The sequence below is a fragment of the Emiliania huxleyi genome (genome assembly GCF_000372725.1).
Source record: "Emiliania huxleyi CCMP1516 chromosome Unknown EMIHUscaffold_21, whole genome shotgun sequence".
Taxonomy (NCBI): Eukaryota; Haptophyta; order Isochrysidales; family Noelaerhabdaceae; genus Emiliania; species Emiliania huxleyi.
In genome coordinates, this window is record NW_005200507.1 from 851954 (window position 1) to 879531 (window position 27578).

Consider the following 27578-nt stretch of genomic DNA (forward strand, 5'->3'; position numbering starts at 1 on the left):
CGTAGAGCGCTGGTCGGATTCACTAGCCGCGGGGACACGACCCATAGCCGTGGCCGTGCCCCCGTGATAGCGGCGAGGCGCGGGACACCGTCTGTGGCGAGGTGGGTCGCGTCCCGCCGATTTCCGTCAACTCAGCATCCACACCTCTAACCTCAGCACCTCATCGCAGGCTCATGTGCCGCTGCGACGTGCAAAGTTCGAAGGCCGGCAACGCCGATGCAGGGACGACACTTCGTTTCAGAGAGAAAAGAGTAATATATGAGAGACGGCGCAAGGTCTCGTGACTCCAGCGCAGAGCCAACGCCAGGACAGTACAAGAGCCGCGGCTCCGAATATCAACAGACGTGCGGACAACACACGGTCACTAATTATGCCCAATCAGTGGGCCCGCTGGAGCCATTGCTCATACGTCTGTGTCGCACTCCTCGGATCGTAGACGTCGTGCTCGACCGGCCGCGGGCGCCGCAAATAGCTGTAGTCCTGCTGCTGTGGCTGCTGGTTCTGAGCCTCATGCGAGTAGTACGGCGCACAGAAAGTGGAGGGGAACCAACCGTACTGGCCGTCGAGCAAGCCCTCCCACCAACCGCCGTCTTCGCCCTGCTGCGTCACCTGAATCACATCTCCCGCCCGGAAGCCGAGCTCTCCCGGTTGATGCCCGAGGTTGTCGTACTCCGCTTGCACATACTTGGGCTCGGGCTGTGCGGCCTGGCTCCACCCATCCTCGTAGCCGCCCTGCTGCGAGTAGTGCTGCTCCTGGTAGCCGCCCGGATAGTGCTGCGCACACAGGTGTGCACTGCGAGGCTGCAGCAGCGAGGTGACTGCCATCACCTTTGGAGTCGGACGGAACGCCGCAGCAGCAGTGACGAGGCAGGCGAGTGCGACGTGCGCTGCGACGCGTGCATGTGTGGCGGACATTGCTGACGTAATTTATGTAGAGGTGGCTGGGCCGGTCCGACTCACTGCTACGACACTGGACCCGGGTCGCGCGGCCGCCAATTGCGCAAAGAATTCACGACATTCAGGGGACTGGCGCGCGCACTGGCACTAACACAGGCACACCACGGGAGCCGCCTAAGCAATTCCTGCGAGGACGGTGAGGCACTTAGTGCACAGGAGCAGGAAAAGGAAATTTCGCACCGGGGCACTCAAAGGTACACCCCTTGTACGGCTAACAGCTCCCTCTTTCCAGTTTCCTCCTTAAATCCCCGTGTGGCGGCTTGTAGCTGCACGCCGTTGTAAGTAAGGCTTTTCGGGCGCGTTTTCTTTCTCTCTTCTTTATTATCCTCATAGCCCCTCCGCAGTGTCACGCTTTTGGTCGAAGGTGAACCCCCCCCCCCCCCTGGACGCGTCCACCCTCCGTCCAACATTCGCATCCCCACTAATGCATACATGCAGTAGGGCCCTTAGGGGCCTAGAGAACACAACCCCCCCTCTCTTTTCTCCCAGTAAGCTAAAAGTACGTGTGCATGTGCATGTGTATGACAGGGGAACGTCCGAAATTCGCACAATGGCTAGTCCCACACGCCCGCCACATGACGCCCACCGCCGCCGCGTTGGGCGGCGCGCGCCGACGCCGACCATCGCCGCCGACCGACGGCTCGCACGGCCGTGCGGTGAGCAAAAGTTTGGGTCGCTGCGCGCCTGCCGGATGCTCTGCGACGTCTGGACGCTCGCCAGAAACGCCAGGAAGCTTGCCTTCCACCCCTGTGCCCGAGGGCGAACGGCAGTGATCGGCAGCCTCTGCGACGCTCCGATCGGCTCCTCGATGCGACGAGCCAGCATGGCTCGTCGCTCGACGGCAGCCTGCCCAGTATGCTCTTGGCATTCTGTACAGCCTCGCCAGGCTCTCTGAGACGGCCTGCAGGGCCGGCGCGGACCGCCTCGGGCGCGATGGCCCTCCTCAGTACCTACCTCTTCGATGCCTGTCGGCTCTCCAATCTCGTCGCCGGCGGCAGGCCCGCATGGCGCGCTGCTCGATGGCAGCCTGCTCAGTACGCCTTGGACAGTGACTTCTGCCTCGCTGCTCTTACTGCAGCCGCCTCCGGGGCCGGCGCCGGCCGTCTCGCTTCGCCAGTGCTGTCTACGCCTGCGACACGCGGGTCGGCTCGCCGCCCGCGTCGCCCGCGGCGGGCCCTCATGGCGCGCCGCTCGTCGGGAGCGTTCCCAGCAGGCTGTGCAGGGCAGTCTGCCTCACTCAGGGCGCCGCCGCCGCTGCGCGGGGCCGCCATCGGCGCTGCTGCCGTGAACAATGCCGCCGTGTACGTCACCATCGCCTCTCTTCGTCGCCGATCTCGCCGACGCCGCTCGCCGCTCGCCGCCGCCCTGCCCTGCCCTGCCCTGCCCTCGCACAAACAAACACACACACACACACACACACACACACATACAGACACACATACAGAGACACACAAAACACGCCCTGCGCTGCCCCAACCTCGAGCGCCCCGCGCCTCCCACCTCACGCCCTGCGCCTCACGCCGCGCGTCCCACGCACGCCCCGCGCCCCGCGCCCCCACGCCCCTCACCTCGCGCCTCACGCCTCCCTCCCCACCCTCTCAGGCATTTCTCCTCCCTGCTGCTCGCCGACTCCTCCCCCCCCCGCATGACCGACGACTACCCGTCCTTCGACGACTCCTCCCTCCTCGGCGCCAACGTCTACTACCGGGGGACCGTCGCCCTCGGGCGTACTGGCTTGATCCCAGCGGCACACGTGTACGAGGGGGGTCTCCGAAAGGTCGGCATGCCTGGCATGTCGGGCGACTAGGCAGGTCATTGACCTCCCCCCTGCCTGTCCACCCGGCGTGAGGGGCAGGAGCGGGGCCATTCCAACGGCTGGGGAAATTTCTGAACGGCCGTGCATGCGCCTGCATGCCGGCTTACTAAGAAGGTCCCTCGCTCCCGCCCCTCTCCCGGAAGACCACCACAAGGACTATGTCTGGCGCGGGAGGGGGTCTGATCGCCGTACTCACCGGGACGCTGGTGAGGTGACGGTGGGAGATCTCCTCTGTCAGAACAGTCCTCCCGACGGGGACCGGTCTCAGGCCATTCCAACGGCCAGGCCGCTCGCTTAAGGCTGATTGGCTAGACGAGCGGCCTACCTCCAACGGGGCAGTCTGGATCACGGGGGATGACATCCTGCCTGCCGACACGTCGGGAGGAGGTGGTTGCTCCGCCGCCGGACCGCCCTCATCCACCACCCTCGCCCAGGGATCTGCAACGCTGTCTTAAGGTCCGACAACCGCGGTCAGACCGCGCCGCCCTCCGCGCCCGCCCGCGCCCGCAGCGTGAACACATACGCGCGTCCCTCTCCGCACGGAAACTTGCGCGCCAGCCGCGCAGCAGCCTCACATGCAGCGCGCATTGGCATGCTCGCCCCCTGGGCCGCCGACGGCCCGGTCGAGCGGGCTGCGCGGCCGCCGCACACCATCAGGCATGCGCACGACCACCCGCAGCACGCCGCAGCCCACCGCGCAGCCCTGCCAGCCAAGGCTGCGCCTCACAGCTACACAAACAGGGCGCACAGCAGAGCACAGCGCACAGCACACGCCGGCGCGCGCGCAGCACACGCAGACTCACGCGCGATTCCAACACGCACACGCGCACAGCACGCGCGCACCGCACGCGAGCGCAGCGCCGCACACAGAGCACACTTGCCCACAGCAGCAGCAGCAGGCCTGCCACAATCCACATCTCACACACGCGCGCGCACACTCCCCACGCCGGCGCACGCATTGGGCATCGCCGAGAGGAACAAACGGATCCAGAAGCTGACCCCTCAAGGCACCAAGCGGCGGACTCCCTCCAGGCATCTCCAGGCATCAAGCTGGCTCCCTCCAGGCATCAAGCTGGCTCCCTCCAGGCACCAAGCCGAATCCCTCCAGGCATTATGCTGACTACCCCCAGGCATGAGCTGGCTGCATCTCGCGATATCTCGCTGCACCTCGCCAAATCTCGCCTCATATCGTCTAATCTCGCCTCATCTCGCCTCATCTCGCCTCATCTCGCCTCATCTCGCCTCATCCTCCTCACCTAGGCTACTCGACCGCGGTGGCCGAGATCGACCCGAGATCGACCCGAGATCGACCCGAGATAGACCCGAGATAGACCCGAGATAGACCCGAGATCGACCCAAGATCGACATGAGATCGACCAGAAATCGACCCGACGAGGCCCCTCTGGGGGGGAGATTGACCCGACAAGGCCCCAAAGCCCCCTCTCTGGGGGACCCCCCACCCCACTCCCCGAATGTCCGTGTCCTTCGCGAGTCACCGATGGGGAGCGGGGGGGGGGGGGGGTGCGAGAGACGAACAGGGGAGGCTGGGGAGGGGGGGGTCCACTCTGAAGACTGCCGACCGCGGAGGGGTTTTCTCCCACTGGGTTTTACTTTACCCTCCGCGTGAGGATCGGCGCGGCGAGGGGGTAGGTTCGAATTCGCCGCGCAACATTTCACCCCCACAGGCCCCCGCCCTCCCCCCCTCATTGGTCCCACCACCTAGAACCCCAATCTTGGCTTCGCACCCTCTCCTTGCGGTTGCGCAGTGTCCCCCGCTATGTGTCGCCGTTTTCGGGGCACGCAATTCTGTGCTGTGTGCAGTCAGGGCAAGTGGGGGCGAGGCGCAGTCCCTCTGGTCTGATTTTGTCTTAACACTTAAGGTCCGACAGGTTCGGCACCGGGCACCGCCTCGGTATACAAATCGCCCCTGCGGGCGGACCCTAACAGATCACAGATCACATATATGTATATCTTGAGCATCCTTTCCCCACAAATTCACAGGCGCAAGCAGCCACGGCGCGGACTCGAGCATCAGCCAGAGCTGCATCGTATTGTCGCGGAGAGGCGTCTCTCAGTACTCAGAGGCGTCTCTCCACTCTCGGGCGGGGGCGTGCGTGTCCCGGGCGCGTTTCGGAGGCGACGCCCCCTCCCCTCTCCCTCCCTCCAAGTCTCGCGCCCCACACACGACGCGCAGGTTCGCAAAGTCGAGTGCTTTCGCCGCCCCACGCCCTGCGTGCCCCCCCCACCCACCCCACCCACCCACCCCTTCCCCTCCCAAGTCGTGAAGAGCCTTCTCGGCACGCCATCAAGCACTACGTAGGCTGCGACGTTGCATCTCACTGCTGCATGGCGGGGAGGTCGAGCTTGTGTTGGAACGCAATCCGCATGGCGAGGGGGATGTCGTCCTCCTCGAGGGGCTTTGGGTCTTCCTTGTCGGACCCGTTGCGCTTCACGTAGTACAGCGCCTTGCGGCCCCAAGACTGCATGCGGGCGATCACGAAGCCGCCGCCAAGAGCAGAGCTGGAGGGGATGCCACCGCCGCCACCACCACCACCATCTCCACCGCCGCCATCTCCACCGCTGCCGCCGCCGCCGCCGCCGCCGCCGCCGTCTGCACCGCCGTCTCCACCGCCGTCTCCACCGCCGCCGTGGTCGCCTGCGCGCCCACCGCCGCCTCCTGCACCGCCTCCACCCAGGCCGGCGGCCGCTGGCCGATAGGTCAAGACTGACTTGTTGGTCGTGTCCCAGTAAAATACGCGGCTCGTCTCGTCAGGCACCTCCTCCCAGCCCGCCGGGAGCGTGACGGTCTTGTCCTCCGCCGCCGCAGGCTCCGCGGCGCGTCCCTCTTGCGATGGAGACGGCGAGTCCAGCGGCTTTGCCGGCTTGATCGGTAGCGCGCGCGCCGTGAATGGGCCGTCCAACGCGAGCAGCGGCTGCGAGGCTGCCGCCATGACAGGGGTAGGTGCCGCCGCCGCCGAGGCGCTCAGCGGCGCCATCATCGCCGCAGACTGCGCGGGCACCGGCGACATCGGCGGCGGCATCAGATCGTGGGTGTGGCCGTACTTGGACAGCAGCTTTTGCCGGAGCTCAGCCTCGCGGCCCGGCACCGCGTAATGGCGCGCAATCTCCTTGACGGCCGCTCCGTCCCGCTCGATGAGGCGGGTGGGCTCGAACTCGCCGTAGAACCGGCGCAGCTGCGTGAGGAGCGTCGCGTAAGCCGCCTCGCTCGCCTCCTCCTCAACATCCGGTGCAGTCGCCACGGGCTTGGTAGCCGCCTTCGCCACCGCCTTGGGCGTGGCCGCCGTCTTGAGCGAGATCGCGCCCAGGCCCGTCGCTGTCAATGAGACGACGCGCTTCGCCGGCGAAGATGGGAGCTGTGGCCGAGCGTTCCTCGCAGAGAGCGGGAAATGACGATGCCTCGTGATGTCGATTCCGGGCAGCTTGAGCGTCGATGCCTTCGGAAGGACCGCCGCAGCGGCCGCCTGCGCGGGTGCCTCCGGCGGCGCGGTCTCCTTGCCCACGGGCTCCTCGACCAGCTTGGCGTCGCCCGGCGCAGGGGCGGGTTCCGCCTCCATGCTGCGCTGCTCGGGCGCCAGCGTCTCGCTCTCGCCTTCAGCTGCACCGGCCTCCGCTTGCTCGAAACGCTTGCGAGCGGGCGCGGGAGACGGAGTCGTTTCCATCTTGTCCTCGGTTGTCTTCGCTGAGGCCTGTGTGGTGTTGTCCTCGGCCTCGTCTTCAGAGGTCTCTGAGTACGTTTCCGAGTCCCGCGCCCCGTCCACCTCGATCTCGAGATCGTCGCGCGCTGCCTCGTCTCGACGGATCGTCTCGCTCACACTCGGAGGGCCCACGGGCGGCGCCGCCTCGGCCTCCAGCTCTGCTTGCTGCGCAGTCTCCGCCTTCGCCTCCTCCTCCAGCCTCACCCGCTCCTCCTCCAGACGCCGTCGCTCCGCCTCAGCCTCCGCCGCCGCAGCCGCAGCCGCAACTGCTGCGGCAGCCGCAGCCGCAGCAGCCGCAGCCGCAGCCGCAGCGGCCGCAGCCTCCGCCGCAGCCTCTGCCTTGCGCCGCGCCTCCTCCTCCAGCCTCACCCGCTCCGTCTCCGCCGCGGCCGCAGCCTCGGCCTCTTGCTTGCGGGCCGCCGCCTCCTCCAGACGCCGACGCTCCGCCTCCTCCGCCACCGCCCTCTCCGCCTCGATTCGAGCCGACTCGGCGCGCGCGGCCTCCCGTTCCGCCGCCTCCTTCTCCTGCGCCGCCTTCTCGGCCTCGGCTCGGGCGGCTTCCTCCAGACGTCGGCGCTCCGCCGCCGCCGCCTCCGCCGCCGCAGCGTCTGCCGCAATTTGCTCTCGGCGAGCCTTCTCTGCTGCCTCTGCCGCGGCCTGCTCTTGGCGAGCCTTTTCCGCCGCCTCCTTCTCCTGCGCCGCCTTCTCGGCCTCGGCGCGGGCTGCTTCCTCCAGACGCCGACGCTCCGCGTCAGCCTCCGCCGCCGCAGCAGCAGCCGCAGCGGCCGCAGCCGCAGCCGCAGCCTCCGCCTTGCGCCGTGCCTCCTCCTCCAGCCTCACCCGCTTCGTCTCCGCCGCGGCCGCAGCCTCGGCCTCTTGCTTGCGGGCCGCCTCCTCCTCCAGACGCCGACGCTCCGCCTCCTCCGCCGCCGCCCTCTCCGCCTCGATTCGAGCCGACTCGGCGCGCGCGGCCTCCCGTTCCGCCGCCTCCTTCTCCTGCGCCGCCTTCTCGGCCTCGGCTCGGGCGGCTTCCTCCAGACGTCGGCGCTCCGCCGCCGCCGCCTCCGCCGCCGCAGCGTCTGCCGCAATTTGCTCTCGGCGAGCCTTCTCTGCTGCCTCTGCCGCGGCCTGCTCTTGGCGAGCCTTTTCCGCCGCCTCCTTCTCCTGCGCCGCCTTCTCGGCCTCGGCGCGGGCTGCTTCCTCCAGACGCCGACGCTCCGCCTCAGCCTCCGCCGCCGCAGCAGCAGCCGCAGCGGCCGCAGCCGCAGCCGCAGCCTCCGCCTTGCGCCGTGCCTCCTCCTCCAGCCTCACCCGCTTCGTCTCCGCCGCGGCCGCAGCCTCGGCCTCTTGCTTGCGGGCCGCCGCCTCCTCCAGACGCCGACGCTCCGCCTCCTCCGCCGCCGCCCTCTCCGCCTCGATTCGAGCCGACTCGGCGCGCGTGGCCTCCCGTTCCGCCGCCTCCTTCTCCTGCGCCGCCTTCTCGGCCTCGGCTCGGGCGGCTTCCTCCAGACGTCGGCGCTCCGCCGCCGCCGCCTCCGCCGCCGCAGCGTCTGCCGCAATTTGCTCTCGGCGAGCCTTCTCTGCTGCCTCTGCCGCGGCCTGCTCTTGGCGAGCCTTTTCCGCCGCCTCCTTCTCCTGCGCCGCCTTCTCGGCCTCGGCGCGGGCTGCTTCCTCCAGACGCCGACGCTCCGCCTCAGCCTCCGCCGCCGCAGCAGCAGCCGCAGCGGCCGCAGCCGCAGCCGCAGCCTCCGCCTTGCGCCGTGCCTCCTCCTCCAGCCTCACCCGCTCCGTCTCCGCCGCGGCCGCAGCCTCGGCCTCTTGCTTGCGGGCCGCCTCCTCCTCCAGACGCCGACGCTCCGCCTCCTCCGCCGCCGCCCTCTCCGCCTCGATTCGAGCCGACTCGGCGCGCGCGGCCTCCCGTTCCGCCGCCTCCTTCTCCTGCGCCGCCTTCTCGGCCTCAGCGCGGGCTGCCTCCCCCTCCTCCTCCTCCGCTGTCGCCCACGGCTGTGGTGCTGCCAGAGGAAGCTCGTCTGGCGGCGCCCACTCCTCTGTTGGTGCGTCTGCCTCGTCGAGCACGCCTCCAGGGTATCCTCCTTCAAACGCCACCTTCTTCTTGCGGCGGCGCGGCTCGACCTTGCGCTTGCTGTGCGGTGGAGATGGAGAGGAGCCGGTCAGCGGCTTGATCTTGCCTTCGCCAGGTGAGAGCACGCCGGTGAGCACTGGACCGTTCTCGGAGGCCTCGTAGTTTTTGCGCTCGTTGCTCCACCACGCGAGCGGCTGCAGGCGCGTCCGCTGGCCGACGCGTCGCGTGGTGGTGGTCGCCTCCGGTTTCGCTGGCTCCGGCTTGCGCTTTGAGGACATCCCAACGTCGATGCAACCAACGCCGAGCGAGACGCTTCTGTGGACAGCGTCTATACCTGGAGCCGAGAACGGTCGGGAGGGCTCCTTTGTCGCTTTCGGCAACACCGAGGCGTTCTACATGGTCGCGGGCTGGTCGTGGGGCATGGGCCCTACTGCGAGGAGGGAGAGGGAGGTGAGGGGGAGGGAGAGGGGGGGGGAGGGGGGTGTGAGGGGTACGGGGGCGAGGGCATGGAGGGGGAGAGGAAGAGCAAGGGCGAGAGGGGGCAAGGGACGGGTCGATGGCATACTAGGGGGGGGCAGGGTGGTGGGCGGCGATCGCCGCATACCGTCCTATATGGCGGCGAGTAAGTATCGGTTCGCTACGCCAGGGAGGACAAGGACGTCGACACGACACACGTGTGGTGCGCTAACCTCCGTCCGAGAAACCCTTCGTGCCGCTCCTCATCGCTGTCCGGGAGGAGGCCGATGGGCTTTTTGTTTTTTTTCGGTCCCATAGCTTACGCCGCGAGTAGGGGAAATGCCCACTGCTACCGCCTTCTTCTCGAGGTGTAGCGGCTGATTCTTTTGGGTGGCGAGGATTGGTGCGACCCATCCAGTGCTATCGCTGACGACAACATGCCGAGCGCCGGCCTCTGGCTGTAGGCACTGCTGCCGCAATGCCCTCACTCCGAAGCAGCACAGGACCACGCTCGCAATCGCGCGACGGCGGTTCATGCCTTCAGAGCGGGAGCGGCATGCCAGCGCGGACGTTCGACGTACGCGAACCGCCTCCATTTTCCCCGCTCCAACTTTTTTGAGAAAAATCGCGTTAAAAGAAGAAAGAAGCTTTTCCGTGAGCTCGGCGTTGCATGTTATCTCGACCCAGTGTCGACTGTCCCGTGTACGTCTGAGGTCTGACCTGGCCCCATTGGTCAGAGTTTTTGGCGGAGTGTTGAGAAGCACCCGTAGCGCGTAGGGAGCTAGGGAGGAAGCTGGGAGGGGAGACGAAAGCGCGATTACACTCACGCCCAGGGATCACCTTTCGCCTCTGAGTCTCAGCAGACGCAGCTAGGCATGCTCACGTAGCAAGGGGAATGGGGCCGCCCGCGGCGGGCTAGTCGGCACGGGCGCAACGCGGTCAGAGTTGGCTCGTCGCATACTGCACTAATCCGGCGGCTACCCGCGGTTGAGAGGGTTGTCGAGTGTGTTGAACCAGTCCATGAAGGGGTTGTCGGACCCCTTGGTCGCCGCCTCGGATGCGATGTTCCAGGGGTCGTCAGGGAAATCCCTCATCTTGTAGCCGTATTCGAACTTGTCGGTGCTCGCCTTCAGCTTTGGGTAAAACTTGTAGGCGCCCTTCAGGAGCTCGTCCTCGTTCTGGAATATGGCCATGCTCACGGCCTTCTCCTCGGAGTTGGAGCGCGGCACAGCGAGGCCGCCCACCAGGTACCACTCGCTCGGCTCGCCGCCGCTGCTCACTGTTCGGACAGCGATCGAGTACTCGGGCGCGCCGCTCGCCTTGAGGCTGTCAAAATCCTTGGAAGCCTGCTGCGCCTTTGCGGATAACGGCGGCGGTGGCGCAGGCCCGGCGGCGGCGGCCCGCTTCTTTGGCGGCTTGGACGCGGGAGGAGGGGCTTTGGAGAAGCCCTTGGCCATCGCGACGACGGCCGCGTGTCGCCGACTGCAGGGCGGCTGCGTGTGCGGAACGAAAGCAGCGGCCGCGACGAGGAGCGCGGCGGAGAGCATATACACACCACACACACAGATGTACACTCACGGCAGAGCAGTCGGTTCCTCGAAATTCCACGCATGACGGGAATAAGAGAATTCGTGGCAGAAATTCTTTTTATTTTTCTCTAGCGTGGATCGCGTGCCTGACGGCGTGCGAGGAGATCGACAAAACGCCGCAGTCGGAGGCGATCAAGTTCAGGGAGGCGACTGGGGACTCGTCCCTTCCTTCATTTCATCTCGATCTCCCAGTTCGGCGCCGCTGGGGATGGCTCGACATGCGCCCTGATGGACTCCACACCACGAAGATGGTGTCGGCGATGTTCCTGACGGCGATACAGCGCAGGCACGGGCTCTACTTGTCGGTGATTGCGCCCACTCTCGTCGAGCCTGAGCCCTGGCCTCGATCGACACCTCGACACCAACTCGAAGAAAGAGACACCTCGACACCCCATGCCAACTCGACACCCTCGACACCCCTCGACACCATCTAGGCCGGTACCATGCTCGCCGGTGTCAAGGTGCCAGACGGTGCAGCACTACCGTATAGGCGTGTGGAGCACCTCATTGGCCAGGTAGTGGACAACCGTATGGCTCTGTGCACTACGTGGCGTGGCTCGTTCACCCTTGCTTGCCGCGGTCATGGAAGATCGCGGCGCACATGGTTGGGCTCCAGGAGCGTATGAAGGGACCTAGGTATGATGTGTTTGGCCCGTGGCCGGTGTGCCCGCCGCACATCGCGGCGCAGTTCTTAGTGCTTTGCTGTTTTTGCTGCTAATCTCAAGATGAGAAGTTTACAATTTCTTCTCACTGCAGCACCTCGCCGCGCCGCCCAGCCGTGCAGCCCAGCCAGCCGGAGGCGGGCCGCAAATGTCCCAGCCGCGCCCCCGAGCGAGGCCGAGCGAGGCCGAGCGGACGAGCGGTCCCGAGCGAGCGGTCCCGAGCGAGCGGTCCCGAGCGGTCCCGAGGGTCCCGAGCGGTCCCGAGCGGTCCCGAGTGGCCCCAGAGCACCCCAGAGCACCCCAGAGCCTACCTGAGAGCCCACGGCCGCTTGGCAGGCGGAGCGCCTGTTTCTTGTTATGACTAATGACAATGGTCGCGAGCCACAGTGCAATAACGCGCCTTCTTTCTTATTATTGCTCGCGCATCTCGCCCACACGCCACGCGGCGATGAGCCACGCGCCGATGAGACTCTCGCTCTTGCTGCTGGCCAGCCTCTCGCTCGTCGACGCGTCGAGGATCGCTGCGCCACCCGCCTCGTCGCTCACCCTTCGCCGCCTGCGCGGCGGCGAGGCAGAGGCGGAGGCCGCCGCCGCCGCAGCCGCCGCAGGGTCAAAGAACGAGGGCTCCTCGGAGGACGGAGACGACGAGGCCGAGGTCGCCGCGGCGCTCGCCGCCCTCTCGCGGTCTATCGACGCCTTCATGGACCAGTTCGCGCAACTCGAGTTGGGCGTGCTCTCGACCGCACGGCCGAGCATCCTCGGCCGCAAGGCGTCGCCAGAGGCAATCGCATCCAGGCCAGACCGCAGGGCCTTCAAGGAGGCACACCGGCACTTTTGCGAGGTTCACCGGCTGATGCGCGGCGAGTCTGACGAGGCGCTTCCCGCGGCGGCCGGCTCGATGCAGCTCTTGCGGCAGGCGGCGCTCTACCTCTCAGATGACGAGGCGGCGGCCAAGGAGAATGTGCGGGCGGTGCCGGCCGAGACGGTGGAGAAGCTGGCAGCGCTGCGGGCCGCGGGCCGCCGCAAGGCGGGCGGGACGGTCGCCAGCGCCCTCTCCCAGCTACGCGCGGCGCTCGCGGGCCCGCTCGAGGCGCACAGCAAGCTGGTCGCTGCGCTCGGCGCGAGTCAGGTCCAGCCGGTGCCGGCGGCGCTCAGCCGCGAGGCGGTGACCGCGAAGCTGAACACGGTGCCGACCTTCTGCCTGCTCGACGGGCAGTCGCGCGTGGTCGGCATGCGCGAGGAGGAGGGCGCCACCCCCACCGCCTGCTTCTACACGGACCCGGCCGAGGTCGAAGCTTGCCCCTCGAGCCGCGGAGGGAGGAGCTGAGTGGTCACCGCGTCGACGGACCTGTCTAGGCGAGGGCCGTGCTCGAGTCGGCGAAGCGGGCGATGCCGGACGTGCGCGGGCTGCACCTCGGCGTGACGCCGCTCGGGCGCGCCTTCGCCGCGTGCGGTGGCTGGCCGGGCGATGAGCCGCAGGGCCACATCGCGAGCACGCTCAAGCTGCAGGGCAGCGCGGCTGTGCGCGAACAGATGGGGCCCTTCCTGCGCGAGCAGGCGGAGAAGCAGGGGCTGCCCGAGGCAGCGTGGCAGCTGCCCGTCTTTTGCACCGACCAGCTGCAGTCGGCGCACGCGATGCCCTTCTTCCTCTCGCGCGAGGCGCTCGTGGACGCGTGGGTGGTCGCCGGCCTCGAGCGCGACGCTGTGCCGGACTCGCTCACGGCGATGGACTTGCGCGTGCTGGTGCACCAGATGTCGACCACCGACAAGTTCGCGTGGAACACGGTCAACCTCCTCGCCTCGCGGGAGGCAGTCGACCTCGTGAGCGAGGCGTACGCCGAGGGGCGCGCCGTCGCGGCCGCGCGCAGCGGGGGAGGGGCTGCGGAGAGCGCCGCGGCAGCGCTGGACGCTGCCGAGGCGGGCGAGGAGGAGGAGGAGGAGGCCTGAGGGCTCGTGCCGCGCTGCCGCCAATGAGCCGCGATCTGGTGCGGCTGCGGGCGATCGGTGGCCTCCGCCCGAGCCAAAGCGGCGCGGCGGCGGGCGCGATCGAGAGCCACAGCCACAGCCACAGCCAGCGCCGGGGCCGCTACCGGTGCCGGTGCTGTATACATCTCACATCTACAGATGCACCCCCGGAGCGAACTCAAAGCCATTAGTGCGGGCGCCGGTCGCCCTTTCCAAATCCGAAGAGTTTTCAGGTGGACCATCAATAGTTACCGAGATATGGCCGCTCAAAGTCTGAGACCTGTCACAAAAGTGATGCACGTATTGGGAGCGTGACTGGTAGGGTTAGGGTTAGGGTTAGGGTTAGGGTTAGGGTTAGGGTTAGGGTCAGGGTTAGTCGTGTTGTGTCTGTATATGCCAGCGTTGCACAGGGTTCTGCGCTGGGATCTGGCCCCACAGCGCCGAGGCGCCGACGACTAAGACTCAGCCCCGCACGCTGACCTAGGGTTAGGGTTAGGGTTAGGGTTAGGGTTAGGGTTAGTCTTCTTGTGTTTGTATGCCAGCGTTGCAGAGTTCTGCGCTGGGATCTGGCCCCAGCGACGACGAGTAAGACTCAGCACCGCACGCTGACCCCACCAAATGCCGCCTCAGGGCGCCAGCCACCTCTTACACGCGGCCGGCGCCCTCTCGCGGCAAAAGGGTCGAGCGAGCGGGCAGAGTCGCGATGTCTGCGCACCCGCGCGTGCCGATGGGAGGCACACGCAATCCAGAGAGGCCCTGTCACGCCGCCAGTAGCGTTCTCCGCACTCCCCAGCCACGCCACCAATTGCCGCCTCAGGGCGCCAGCGGCCGGCGCCCTCTCGCGGCAAAAGGGTCGAGCGAGCGGGCAGAGTCGCGATGTCTGCGCACCCGCGTGCCGATGGGAGGCACACGCAATCGAGAGAGGCCCTGTCACGCCACCAGTAGCGAGGGTCGAGCGAGCGGGCAGAGTCGCGATGTCCCTGCGCACCTGGGTGTTCGCCGCCTATATGCTCTATCCTGTGCCAAGACGGACACGTTTCGACAATCAAATGAAAATCCCTGAAAATTTGCGGCCGCCCCTCGAAATTTGCTGATCAAAATTTGCGGTGGCCCGGAATCGAAACCTGTAAGGTGGCAGCCAGCCCATAGCCATATGCCTGTGACCGCTGTGCCTGTGGTTGAGGCCGTTGAGCACACCGCAATCTGAGGCATCTCTACCGGTCTCTCTCTCCGTACTCCGATTTTCTGTATCTGTGTCTCGTTCCCATTCGACATGAATGATGAGAAAGGGCAGCTACCACCTACCAGCTTTGACCTTTGTGCGACGGTGTATCATTCACTTTATGCCACCGCACCGTTGCATATCCGGATATGCAACGGTGGCATAAAGTGAATGATTCATACACCGTCGCAAAACTGCATTGGGTCTCGAGTTCGAATCCCGCAGTTCGAGACCGCCTACCGTTACGCAAAGCATGGCATCCGCCTCCGCTCTTGCGCTGCTCGCTCGCCCGGGCGGAGGACATGGCCGCCGAGGAGGCGAGTGGGCACCTGCCAGGCCTTCCGCAGGCAGCCTATTGGGCAGACTGAGGGTCAGCTCTGCGTGGCGTGGCCCGTGCGCTGCGCTGCGCAAAGCTGCGGGTGGTGAGGGAGCATCTGGTGCTTCCACTGGGAGGCGCGCACCTCCTGCAGCTGGTGGAGGGCCGTGCTGCCGTGTGCCTGCTCCGTGGACAGGACAGGGAGGCGGCGCCGCAGCGCCACGGCCTCCGCTGCTTGCCGGTGCAGCAATGTGCTGCCTGGTGAGCAGCCTGCTGGTTCTGTGTGCGGCGTTGACGAGGCTGCAGTGGCACTGTACTGCATGCCACGGCGAGTGGCGCGCGGCGCGCGCGTCGCCGAGCGTGGCACGGGAGGCGCGAGAGGCGCGGCTGTCGGTCAACCCCGCGGCGCATGCGCGCCGCGGAAGCTGCTCGACAGGCGACTTCATTGCGAACGCGGTCGCCGTTACTCCAACTTTGCTTTGCCGATCAAAAGTGCCCGTCCTTTGCTTTTTAGCCGCCGAAATTTAGCATGCTGTTTTTCTTTATAGGTGCCTCGCAGCTGCGTATTCTCGTATTATCTTCGAGTAAGGGATCGCGTGGGGGCGGTACGTATTCCCGTATCACTAGCTCCGAGTAGAGGGGGCGTCCTTGCAGTTAAGGGGAAACCTGGTACGCGGGTCCAACCCTCGGAGAGTATTCTTTAGCTCCGAGTAGAGGGGCGGCGTTCTGCAGTTAAGGGGAAACCCGGTACACGGAGCCAACCCTCGGAGACCCGTGTTATGGCCCTGCGACCGCGCACCCCCGGGGCTAGGGCTCTCTAGCCCGAGGGCTAGAGCGCGCCGGCGGGCGCGCTCTAGCCGGTAACCCGATCCCAATCGTCCGGCCAACTGGGTGCGCTTCTGAGCTCCCCGGTCCTGGGCGTGCGGCAACTAACTGCACTCCAAGTGCTCCAAGTTCGACTCGGCGCAAAAAACCCAGACGGGCGTTGTCACTGGTTCGAAACCCACCTTAGCGTTCACCTGCTATCCGCCGGTACCCAAACCGGATGCATCTCCGCACGACCCAGGAATCCGGATATGCAACGGTGGCATAAAGTGAATGAAGAATGATACACCGTCGCACTTTGTCTTTTCTCAGACACACTCAGTCACCTCTCGCGCGCTCGTGGCTCGTGCTCTCAGATTCTCTGGTCTCGCTGATGAGGTGAGGCGAGGTGAATCGTGAAACCCTATGGAGGAGCCTCCTCTCCACTCTAGTCACTCTAGAGGTGTGGGGGGGGGGGGAGCAACGGGTGCTTGTCATACTTGTCTAAGCGCCACCTTGTCCTCGGCGCGGATCCAGTCCGAGCCGCCGGCCATCGTACATCGACCCCTCCCCGTGAGGATGAGGCGACGATGGACTTGCGCGTGCTAGTGCACCCCAGATGCAAAAAAAAACAAAATGGCGTGGCCCCCAATCCACAGGGCCAGCCGCCGGGCAGAGCGAATATGCCGGCCGAGGAGAGACTCAAAGCTAGAGACATCGAGATCCAGATCAGTGGGGCGCCCCGCCGGTCCGCGTTGCGGCTGCCAAAGCTCCTGCACTGCCCGGAGAGGGATGGAAAGCCCTCTGCAAGACTGCAGGTGCAGTGGCGCAAGGGCGGCCCCGGCCCTAGTTTATGCTCTGCGCGCGCGCCTTGGCGAGCTGGGCCCGCAAATGCGCGACGTCCGCAGCGTACTCGGAGTGCTGCGCCGCGGCGGCAGCCTCGTAGTCGGCCATCTGCACCGCCAGCGCCTCCTTGGAGCGCCGCTCAAGCAAGCACTGCTCGACGAGCGCTCGAATCAGCTGATGCGACTTGAGCACCTGGCACGGCTTGGCGGGCGTGGGCACTCCGGTGCGGAGTGGGGCGAGGCCGAAGGCGCGTGTGCGTGTGTGGCGCGTGTGTGGTGCGTGTGTGCGTGTGTGTGTGCGTGCGTGTGGAGGCCTGCGCGCGCAGCTGCTCCTCGCTGAGCCCCTCATAGTCCGCCTCGCTCTCGACTGCGCCGCCGCCAGCCCCCGCCTCGCCGCCGCTCGGAGAGCCCGCCCCAACTGCTCTGCCGCCCTGTGCCGCCGCCGAGGAGGAGGCCCCCCCCGCCGACCCGCTGCCTCCCGACCGGCTGCCTCCCGCGCTGCTGCCTCCCGCGCCGCTCGCCGCCGGCGCGGAGGCCGACGAGGAGGAGGCTGCAGGCTGCTCCTCCTCCGAGTTGTCCTCCTCCTCCTCCTCCGAGCCTCCCGCCGCCTTCGCCGCCGGCGGCTCGCCGGCGAGCGCCTGTTCACAAGCTCGAGGTGTGAAGAGACGCCGCTCCTCCGCCGCCCGCCGCGCGCCCCTCTCGGAGCGCCTTCTTCTTCTCTCGCTGCTTGTCCTTCTTGCCCTTCTTCTTCGCCTTCTTCTTCTCGCGCTTCGCCTTCTCCTCCTCCTCCTCGGCGATCAGCTCCTACAGCGCGGCGCCCTCGGCACACTCACGCAACGGGGCACACGCCACGCCCGCGCCCCTTCCGGCCACGCTCTCGCCACTGCAGCCTCAGAAGACCTGCTACACCTCGGCTATGCCCTTGCTACGTCCCGGCTATCGCTCGCCGCAGCGAGCTGGTTCGAGAGCTGCGCCGCCGCGTCCACCTTTTGCTTGAGCTCCGAGGCGGCGCGTGCTTGCGCGAGCGGCTGCAGGATGCCGGCGGGGGCGTTGACCCCGCCCGGCAGCACGAGCTGCGCCTGTCCGCTGGCCGCGCCGCCCTGCCCCTTCTTCGCTCGCCCGACGTGGTCCCCGAGCAGGAAGCCAGACAGCTCCGAGACGTGCTCCCCCTGCACCATCTCAAAGGCGATGGTCTCGCCGCCCGTGAGGTGCGCCATCGAGAGTGTGTGCTTCTCCTCGGTGATCAGCTCGAAGGTGTTGATGAAGACGTTGAGCTGCGGGACAGCCGCGCGCGGGCGGATGAGCGAGCCGGGCGCGGCACGGAGAGAGGCGGCACGGAGAGAGGTTCGGCCGGAAGGGTGCGTGCGACGACAGTGAGGACGTGCCGAGGTGTGCGCGTGAGGTGTGCACGTGGGACGTCTGGCGGGAGACGTGCGAGGGCGGCCGCCGCGTGGTGGCACCTCCATCGTCGTCGGCAGGTCAGCGGCCGCGCCGAACGACGAGCACCACATCCGCACCTTGTGCGGCGGCGCCGGGTACGAGCACTCGTGCTTGACCTGAGGCGCGGGCGCTCAGCGTCGGCGCTCGCCAGGCGAGGGCGCGCAGCGGGCGTCGCGGACCTGGCGAAACGTGGTCGTCTCCGGCGGGAAGGCGTGCAGCTGCTGCTCGTCAAACTCGAGCACCGGCTGCCGGTTGCCCGCGACGGGCTTCTGCTTGAGCCACGAAACCTTCACCTCAATCTTGGGCGGAGGGGAGGCCGCGAGCGCCGTGGACGCCGTGGACGCCGTGGCGGCGGAATCCGCCGCCACCGCAGCGGGCGCCGCCGCCGCCGCCGCAGCGGGCGCCGTCGACGGCATTCTAGTGTAGCGAGGCTCTGCTACCCCGGAAAGAGCGGGTGGGCTACGCCGCTCTTGGCACTCTCGTAATAAAAGAAAATCTCGGTGGCCACTCTGGGGACGGGATTGTCCCTGATCGTCCTTACAAGATCCTGCTCGCGCAGGTGGGGACCCTGTCCTTCTCCCACCCCTTGTTTGGTGTGTCCGTTTTATTTATTTATTTATACTAGGCACGGGAGATAGAAAGAGGCAGACGACCAAGGGTTAGGGTGGGCGACGGCTAGCACCACACTCCTCTCCTTAAAATCCCTGTGTGGTGCTGGTGGCGGCGTGCCGTCCTCCCATCCCTCCCTTGCTTGTCTGTTTTATTTCTTTTCTTTTAAAATTCTTTTTTGGTGGCGCGGCGCGCCGTCGTAGGTTTTCTTTTTTTGTTTTATTCCAGTGGGGGGTCCCGCGCCGCATAGCTCCGCGGACGGGCCCCTCCACCCTTCATGTACGGATCATGTAGCTAAAAATCTCAGAGAGAGAGAGAGATTTTTAGAAGCCAACAAGAAATGTGGCACACACAGTGATTACCTGATTTGGCCCTTTTGGGCTCGGCAGCTTGTCGACTACCAGCCGAAGCCGGAGTCGGAACCGTAGCCGAGATGGTCGTCGAGGGTGTCGAAAATGTCATTCGCCGCGCTAGTAGAGCCGGAGCCGCATGAGTCTTGGTCGGAGGAGGAGTCGTCGGAGGAGCGGTCGGGCAGCTCGCGCTTGTCTCTGCTCGAGCGTCGGGAAGACAGCGCGCCTTGCGACCTTGTCGGCCGAGCTGCCATCCCAGTACAAGGTGTACCAGTCGCCGCGAGGATACCATACTGGATAGAACCAAGCGGTGACCAACCTGTACCGTCCGAGAGCGGCCGCCTGGGCGGCCTGAGCGGCCGCCTGAGCAGCCGCTCGGGCAGCCGCGGCAGCGGCAGCCTCTCGAGCCGCCGCCTCGCGCTTGCCTTGTTTCTTCTCCTGCCGCGTGCGCGACGTCTTCTTCTTCTTCTTCTTGGCGCCCGCAGAGTGGGGCTGGCTGGCTCGCCAGAGGTCGTGCTCTGGATGACTGGGGCAGGGCGACTCGCGGGAGGAGGAGGGGGACGAGGGCGGAGGCAGGCACAGCTGCTCTCCGGTGACCTCACGTTGGTGGCAGAACCCGATGGTTCCGTCGCAGCCGCGCACTGTGTCATGAGGGAGGTAGATTTCGGGGGGGAATCGGGCCAACGCTTCCGAGAAGGGGAGAGGAAGACGAATGTTGAGGCCGCGCGCAGCAGCCTGGATCTTGGTGATGAGGCGATCGTGATGATGATGGTGCCCTTGCGCAGCAGGAACGCGCGCATCGCCCGCTGAACGCGGGTCGCTGCGGCGTCCTGTGCGAACCCCAGTCGGATGTTCCGCAGCGTGGAGGTCACAGCCGCGATGTCGTCATGCCCAGCAGCCACCCCGCGTGTGACCTTGTCGAGAAGCAAGTGCCACGAAGCGCTATTTCCTGCTCTCAGCTCACCACCTCGCCTTCTCTGTCGCCCTCCTGGCCCAGTCCCATCAGTATCAAGCCCGAGCTGTCCCGAACCGCACTTATCTCGGGTCTTCAAGCTCACACCGGCTCGTGATGCTCCGGTGTAGGGCTCGAGAGCACTCCCGGTGGCCCCGTGCCGAGCGATTGCGAGGGCTTTCCGGAGGTCATTATCGGCGCCACCGACCGTGAAATGTCCTGCTCCACAGCCCCCATGCACAAGGTGCATGGATGCAGTCATAACATGTTGGCCTTCTCTGCCGAAATTTTGAGCACTAGCCGCAAACGGCGCTTCTTGGCACACTTCATGTCTTCATCGCGACACGTCCAGGTGCCGACGAAGCGGCTTCCCAGCTCACCACCTCGCCTTTCCTGCCGCTCTCCTGGCCCAGGTCCATCAGTATCAAGTCTGAGCTGTCCCAGACCGTCCTTATTTTGGGTGATGAAGCCCACTCTGGCTCATACCACGGCTCTTACGGCCTCACACACGCCTGTTTCACCCACAGACACCGCCGGCACGCACTCCCACTTCACACATGCTCAAGCACAACCCCACCAAAGCACAGCCCTGATCAGAATGGGCAAGGGCTACCACTTGGTGGCCCAGGTAGCCTCTGGCTCGCCACTGCACTCGGCTCCTCTGCAGCGGTCTCGCGCTCTCGCCACGACAGCACGCCGACGGCAAGCTTTGAGGTCCGTCTGGTCGACCTGCTGTGGCCACAGCTGCCCCTCGCATGCGGTTCGCACCAGACCTCGACACCGGGCCCGCTCAGCTTGGTCGTGGCGGCGTGTGCGAAGGATGCGCGGCCGAGCTGCTGGCGCTGCTACAGCGGCGCGAGAAGCAGGCAGCGGCGCGACACAGAGTCGGTCGAGTCTGGCCGTTCTTTCGACGTCGGCCGGCGAGGGTGGCGGCCTGTGGCCAGCTGGTGGGCGGAGAGCAAATACAACGAAAAAATGATCCAACCACTCACTCGCACACTGCAAAGATCACTGCATTTGGTTTGGTCATTGTGTCGCACGAGATCATTTTGGACCCCTGACAAAATCCTTTTATAGTCACGAATACATATATGGTCAGATTCTGGTAGACATATACTCAAGTGGCATAGACGTTCATTTTGTTTTTATTTGATAGAATCATTTCAAATAACCCAAACAAAAGACGATATTCTAATCAAAATAAAAAATGAACACCCTTCATTGTGCATGAGTGGGCAGTTGAGTACGGTAGTTGCCATGGTCGTGTGTTTTATACTTTATATGTTGTAAACAAATATCGTTACGATCATTTGTTCGCCTGGCGTAGACCATCTGAACTCAAGTGGCTTCCGCCGCTCGGATCATTTAAGTCCCAGCTCTTCCGCCAAGTGATTTGTACCGGCAGCGGGCTGCTATCGTTGAGCACAATTGGCAGCCAGGTATAGCACGCATCGGTGAGGCCGTAAGGGCCGCAATGCAACCAGTTGTCCGACATGTACACAAAGTAGGAAGGCCCCCGTGCTGGACTATAGCGCACCACATAAGTCGGCTGCGTGTTGAAGCTCGTGGCGTCTTGTGTGGGATTGCCCAAGTTGATCCAGCGTGTGCTACGATCGAGAACGGTCCCCGTGCTGCGCCATGCGATGAGCGGATTGGGGTTCCAGCCGGTCAGATGCGATGTGATCAGGTAATACGTTCCATTAGCAAGACGGAACATCGCCATGCCCTCGCAGGTGTGAAGCTTGGCGATGACGCCTGCCTCTGTCGTGTTAAGATAGTCAGCTGATAGGCGCGAGATGCCGACATAATCGTGCGCGCAGTCGCGGATAAGGTAAGCTTGCCCATCCAGCGGATCCAAGAAGAGGTTCATGTCGAGCGACGGTATGCCGTCTGGCCGAAAGCCAGCCACAAACGTGAATGGTCCGGCGGGGAGCTTCGCCGTCGCCGTTCCGACGCGGCGAAACTTGTACTTGCCCGATCGCTTGGGCTGGTCAAGGTGGAACCACAGCACGAAGCGACGAGTGCGATTGTTGAAGAGGACCTTGGGGCGCTGCATGACCCATCGGCCGTGCTCTCCCGGTACCACGACATCATCTTGGCCGAGCACTCGCCCCTCAAACGTCCATGGGCCGGCGATGGAGGGTGCGGAGTAGCAGTTGATGCCCTGCGTGGCGGACTGCCCCGCGTGCTCCTTCTTCGTCTCGCCGTACCAGTACCAACGTGCGTCCAGTGGAGACTGGAGCATCCCTGCAGCGTGTGCCTCGATTCGATTGCCTTCGGTGTCCATCCAGTGGGTGCCCGGGTGCACAATGTGCGCGCAGTGCGTGAGCGGCAGCAGTGCAGCGAGCAGGCCCATTGCAGTGCGAACCATGCCACCCTATCAATCACTGAGATATGGCCGTATCGATTTGAAGAAAAACGTCTAATTCACACGCGCCCCACCGAGACTGTGGTGGGCGCGCTGCAGTCGCACGTCTACCTACGTCATAGTGCCACGACGTGCGGCCTAGAATTAGCACACGCGCCTCAGCTCGCAAACACTCACCCATTTGATTGTCACTGTCCGTGAGTGCGAGATTAGGGCTAGCCGCAGGCAGCTAGCCATGAGGAGGGCGTCCATAGACACCTCACTAGACCCCACATACGGTCTCGTCCGTGCCTCGCCGGCCGGAGAGATTGCTAGAGGTGGAGCATGCTGCTCTAGCCTCACATGTCACTTCCTGTCGTCTGTTGTTTGTTGTGCTCTACCTCATTTGTGTTTTGGGGGTAAAGTCTTGGCCTGAGTTTTATTATCTCACTAGCGTGAGCGCAGGCGACAGGCCGACAGGCCAATGGTGTTGTGGGAATCCAGAATCATTTAGGAGTGCTTTGGCTATGTATGTTCAATCATCGAGAGACAGCATTTTTCGCACACGGGTTGCTGTTCGAAGCAGCTGTGGTTGTGAAAGATATTCTGGTGGGCGGATTCTTGTTTTGGCACGGCAGTAATCCGTCATCAGTGTCCCTGTAAATTCTTTTGCACCATCTAAGTGGTAGCATTTAATGTTGCCATAAGTGTTGGTGCCTCAAAACAGTCAATGTTTCTTCAGCAGTTTTATTTCTTTGAGCATAAAACCAGATGCCTATAGAACTTGAGTAGTTACCAAAATGTATCGTTTTTAATCAAATCTCGCGACAATCCCTGCACGGGTCCAAAAATCCAATGCACAGTCAAATGTTCAAGGCAGCAAGCTCAGCACGATAGTTGCCTAGGTGGATGGGGGATTCAAAAACACGAGTTATAGACCACACTTCTACCATCATGTGTAGCTCTAATTTACTGCCTTTATGGAGCCTCAATTTCCTACGCAAATTTATGCTCATTTAATGATGATACAGGTGCACTACAGCAGGAGCTTCGCTACTTACAAATAGTACCGCCATGGGCTCGTTTAACTCCCCTGAGGAGCCTAAGGTGATTGGCGGAGCATACTGCGAGCGCCGCAACCGTTTTACTTACTAAAAATGGGCAGTTTTGACAATTTAACGTTTTAAAACGTCACCTCACGCCTTCCACAAACACTTCCCAGTCAACACCTACAACAACCCTGACGAGCTTGGCGCCATCAAATGACTTGGTTAATTCCACACCTACTTTCAAAATTGTGCTCGTGTAATATACGAATTCAGTATAACCCATGGGGCTGGGGGGGGGGGGGGGTCACCCCGGGCATCACCGGCGGTGCAGGAGGCGCATGAAGAGGCGGGGACCGGACCGCCCCTCCGCTGAGGGACCTTTCGTACCCGAGTTTTATGCCGATATACCCGCTAGTCCCTGCGTCGAGTCATCCACTCCTAACCGCCCTTGAGCCTTGTTAGGGGTGAAATGGTAAGCTAAAATCGTGCAGGATTTGAGGCTCGCCGCGCGCGCGCCCCTTGGTCTCATGTTTACTTCGTGCACAGCCGCCATTCCGCCCGGGAGGTGTGGAGCAACGCAAGGGAGTATAGTAGCTATGTATATACTACCTCCGGTCCATTATATTACATATACCACAGCTCCGGAGGAGGTCAGGATGAGCTCATGAGGTTCTGGGGACTTCAAAAATCGAAACAAATGGTATTTTTTGGTGATAGACAACTTTCCTGCCAATGGTAGAGGTATACTGGCGTGGGAGTGCTCAGCGGGGCTTGGGAGGCAGCGGCGGCCAAGTGTGCACACTTGCCGAAAACAATATGCCGAAAGGGGCTTGAAGTGGGAGCACTTGGAGCACTTGGAGTGCAGTCATTAGCCGCACATCCAGGGCCGGGGAGCTCAGAAGCGCACCCAGCGGGCCGGATGGTTGGCATCAGGTTACGGGCGGACAGCTGAAGAATTTTTCCCGAGGATGGGTTGGCAACACCAGGCCATTGCTGCCCGGCATTCAAGAGCTCTGTTCAGCAAAGAGGTCGATGGAGGCCTACCTCGAGCAGGTCAGCGACCAGGTGCTCTCGAGCGAGGCGGGGCTCTTGCGGCTCTACGCGGTCAAGGCGCGCGCGGACGCGGCCGCGTCGCGACGCCGCCACCTCCCGCTCCACCGCCGCGGCCTCGTGAGTAGGGCCCACTGACGGGCGCGCTGTCGGGCTGCAGCGAGGCCATCCACCTGGAGGCGCGCCTGCCCGCGAGGCTGCCCCTGAGATACCGCTGCCCACCAACGGAGCGGCGCCCTCTCCTTTGCAGACGGGCGTGCGGTATGCGATGCGGCCGACTAGCGTCAAGGAGCTCTCAGCGTCGCGGCGCAAGCGCGACGAGCTGCACGCGATGGTGCAGGCGATGCGGCGGCTCGTGTCGACCGGCGGCGCGGGGGCCCCGGGTGGAGACGCGTCCACCTCGTCGCCGCTGCCGCAGCTGCACGAGGTGGTCGCGACGCCGTCGCGCATCCTCGTCTTTTTCGAGCTCGAGCCGCTGCTGCGCCGCGACGGTGCGGGACGCACGCACGCACGCGCGCGCGTACCACGCGCAGACGCACGCTCGCACGCTCGCACGCTCGCACGCTCGCACGCTCGCACGCTCCGCGGCGCTACCCACGCCTCCTGCTGGGGCGCGCGTGGGCTTGCGGCCGAGGCGCGCCGCTTCCCTGCCGCAGGCGGCATGATCACGGACCTGCTCTCTCTGCTCGAGAAGCGGAACCGGCTGAGGGAGGAGGAGGCGAGGGCGATCTTCGTCCGGCTCGTGCTCGCCACAAAGGCAACCTCCCGCGCCTGCTCCCCCGCCCCGGCCTCCTCCCCCTCGCCGCTCGCTTTCGGCCCCTCGCCGCCCGCCGTCCGCTTGCCCGCTCGCCGCTTGCGTGGGCCGCCGCCTAGCCGGCGCCTCCCGCCCCGCTAGGCCGCGCACGAGCTTGGCGTGGCGCTGCGCAACATCAAGCCCGAGGGCGTGCAGGTGTCTCAGCGCGTCAAGGGCGAGCCGTGGCGCGCACTCCGCCTCGTCCGCCTCCCGCCGCTGACCACGACGCGTCCACGACACGTCCACTCGTCGGGGGTAGGCGCCTCCACCTCGTCGACCTACACTGCGCCGCAATCGTCGACGACACGGACGAGCAGCACGGCGGCCTCTCCGGCCTGCACGGCACGCCCGAGTACGCCGCGCCCGAGGCTCGCTCCTGCTGCTGCACGCAGACGCGCGGCACGTCGGAACCGTCTCGGAACCGTCTCGGCAACGCGCGCGCCGTAGGTTGCCCTCTGGTACTGGCACGAGAGCGGCACCTACCGCGACGCGAACGGCAAGCCCGCGCCGCCGCCGCTGTACGGCCTCAAGGCGAGACGCAGCCGAGACGCAGCCGAGACGCAGCCGAGACGCAGCCGAGACGCAGCCGAGACGCAGCCGAGACGCAGCCGAGAGGCCGTCTGGCGCTGTGCGGGCTCGAGGACCCGCGAGACCCGGGCAATCTTCCGCCCTTTCCCTCTTCGTAAAGGGCCTTCCCTGGCGCCCCCTTTCGCCCTCTTTCCCCGAAGCGCCTTTTGGCGAGAGGTTTCCCCCCCCCCTCCACCCCCCCCCCCCCCCCTCAGGCGGACGTCTGGTCGCTGGGCATGTGCCTCCACGTAATGCTCTGCGGCTGCTTCCCCTTCGAGACCAGAGGCCGGCCAGTCGACGCCGTGCTGCGCGACGTCAACGCCGCAGACTTCACTTTCGACGACCCGGGTGCGGCGGCCTCGCTGTCGCACCCCGCTCCTCCTTCTGAACTGCACCGCCCGCATCTCACCGCCCCCCCCGCCCCCCCGCCGGCAGGCTGGAGCAAGCTCTCTCCGCCTGCGCTCGAGATGGCGCCGCCGCTCTCTGCCACGGCACTCTGTTTGGCGGCGAGCCCCTGACTCGGCTTCTCTTCCGCCTTGTCAGGTGCGGCTACTGCTCTGCCGCGACTCGCGCGAGCGGCCGGTGCTCGAGGAGGTGCTCCAGCACCAGCTCTAATTAACTACGATTCAACTACTAATTCACTGCTAATTAGGTGCTCGAGGAGGTGCTCCAGCACCAGTTCTGCGGCGCGGCGCTGCAGGAGGCGGTGCCATGCACGCGCGACGACTCGCTCAAGGACAGCGACTATGACAAGGCGCTCGCCGCCCTCGACAGCGACGGCGACTGAGCGGCTCCGCCGGGCGGGGCGGAGGGTGCGCGCCGCAGAGGGGAGGGGGGGGGGGCACGGCGGGCACGCACGCACGGTGAGGGGCGATCACAGGGGCGCGGCGGCAGCGGTACGCACAGGACCACGCGGATCACGGTGCCCCCACTGTGTGACGGACACGCCAACACCGGCACAGCCACAGGTGGCGAGAGTGAGTGAGTCAGAGAGTGGACCTGGAGCATGGATCGCGCGAGTCCGCAGCGAGACACCACCACATGCAGAGGTTGTAAAAACTGTACACTGGGCTGGTGGGTCTATTTACAATTTAGGCATTGTCAATTTGTCCCCATTGGCATTGCCCATTCGATTGAGGATTGTTGGGGTACGTAACGTTCCTACGTACTACGGCTTTACGTTGGCACTCCCATCTCCCATCGACCCTCATGACCTCCACCTGCGGTCTCTGAGGTGGACACCAGTGGGTGTGGGACCACAGCCAGGATACACTCGAAGGCTGCGACCTGGGTAAGCAGTAGAGGTCGATACTCGACGCGTCCCACATGGTCTGTGTCGCTGTCGGCACGCTGTCGACAGGACGTCGAGCGACACCGGTGGCAGTGCCACCCAGGAGTGGTCGGGCGGCCTCCCGTCATGAGAGAGCCACCATGTGATCCGTATGATGATTCCTGACAACCGCCTCAGTCAATTTGTGACACAGTTCCCGCTCTGAGAGGAGCTGCGGGTCAGTTCGACAGCTGGAGCTGTGTCGCCGGCGTGCGGCGGCCTGCCTCCGGAGGTGCCTCTGAGGTGGACATTTTTTGGTCACCGTGAGAGAACGCGTTCGAATTTTACTCCGGAACTTCAACTGAGCACGCGCACCGGCCAGGGCTACAATAGATAGTGCCAGTGAGGCGGAGTGAGGCGGAGGCGCGAGTCGGAAGGCCGCGACCGTCAAGTGGTTTCCCAATTTTCCTACCCGGTACAATCGCGGTGAACCCAGCCACGTACGTGGGCGGCAACCCTCCGCGCCCGAGAGAGAGAGAGAGAGAGAGAGAGAGAGAGAGAGAGAGAGAGAGAGAGAGAGAGAGACTCGTCTCGCCACACGCCAAGGGCTTATGCTCTGGCGAGACGTGAGGCGCATGCGCCCAGGAGGGGAGGGGGCATGCGTAACGACGCTGCTAGAGACGCCTTTAGGGGCCCAGAGATAAACTTCTGTGATGCCAT

The 27578-nt window shown here is 64.8% G+C and overlaps 8 protein-coding genes across 8 annotated transcripts; 2 read left to right on the plus strand and 6 right to left on the minus strand.

Annotated features, from left to right (window-relative positions):
• Positions 1-510: 510 nt before the first annotated feature.
• Positions 511-693, minus strand: EMIHUDRAFT_50064 (hypothetical protein; the record flags this gene model as incomplete). Its single annotated transcript, XM_005780923.1, has 1 exon — positions 511-693. A coding segment is annotated over one exon (183 nt), but the record flags the coding sequence as incomplete, so codon positions are not given.
• A 4416-nt stretch (positions 694-5109) lies between these two features.
• Positions 5110-8850, minus strand: EMIHUDRAFT_204471 (hypothetical protein; the record flags this gene model as incomplete). Its single annotated transcript, XM_005780924.1, has 3 exons — positions 5110-5253; positions 5551-6688; positions 8492-8850. The coding sequence occupies 3 exons, from the start codon at positions 8848-8850 to the stop codon at positions 5110-5112; spliced, it is 1641 nt and encodes a 546-aa protein (XP_005780981.1).
• Positions 8851-9772: 922 nt separating this feature from the next.
• Positions 9773-10543, minus strand: EMIHUDRAFT_353504 (hypothetical protein). Its single transcript, XM_005780925.1, has one exon. It carries the CDS (start codon positions 10483-10485, stop codon positions 10006-10008), a length of 480 nt encoding a protein of 159 aa, XP_005780982.1. The 5' UTR covers positions 10486-10543; the 3' UTR covers positions 9773-10005.
• A 1184-nt stretch (positions 10544-11727) lies between these two features.
• Positions 11728-13226, plus strand: EMIHUDRAFT_100015 (hypothetical protein; the record flags this gene model as incomplete). The annotated part of the gene is made up of 2 exons (XM_005780926.1): positions 11728-12567; positions 12636-13226. The coding sequence occupies 2 exons, from the start codon at positions 11728-11730 to the stop codon at positions 13224-13226; spliced, it is 1431 nt and encodes a 476-aa protein (XP_005780983.1).
• Positions 13227-17073: 3847 nt separating this feature from the next.
• Positions 17074-18287, minus strand: EMIHUDRAFT_100016 (hypothetical protein; the record flags this gene model as incomplete). The annotated part of the gene is made up of 4 exons (XM_005780927.1): positions 17074-17235; positions 17361-17705; positions 17892-17987; positions 18051-18287. 4 exons carry the CDS (start codon positions 18285-18287, stop codon positions 17074-17076), a joined length of 840 nt encoding a protein of 279 aa, XP_005780984.1.
• A 590-nt stretch (positions 18288-18877) lies between these two features.
• Positions 18878-20032, minus strand: EMIHUDRAFT_204478 (hypothetical protein; the record flags this gene model as incomplete). The annotated part of the gene is made up of 5 exons (XM_005780928.1): positions 18878-19028; positions 19156-19356; positions 19428-19471; positions 19541-19779; positions 19891-20032. 5 exons carry the CDS (start codon positions 20030-20032, stop codon positions 18878-18880), a joined length of 777 nt encoding a protein of 258 aa, XP_005780985.1.
• Positions 20033-21088: 1056 nt separating this feature from the next.
• On the minus strand, positions 21089-22138 carry EMIHUDRAFT_204479 (hypothetical protein; the record flags this gene model as incomplete). The annotated part of the gene is made up of 1 exon (XM_005780929.1): positions 21089-22138. The coding sequence occupies one exon, from the start codon at positions 22136-22138 to the stop codon at positions 21089-21091; it is 1050 nt and encodes a 349-aa protein (XP_005780986.1).
• A 2072-nt stretch (positions 22139-24210) lies between these two features.
• On the plus strand, positions 24211-26375 carry EMIHUDRAFT_204480 (hypothetical protein; the record flags this gene model as incomplete). The annotated part of the gene is made up of 9 exons (XM_005780930.1): positions 24211-24348; positions 24479-24562; positions 24647-24719; positions 24885-24970; positions 25124-25203; positions 25281-25373; positions 25872-25936; positions 26056-26126; positions 26250-26375. 9 exons carry the CDS (start codon positions 24211-24213, stop codon positions 26373-26375), a joined length of 816 nt encoding a protein of 271 aa, XP_005780987.1.
• Positions 26376-27578: the final 1203 nt, after the last annotated feature.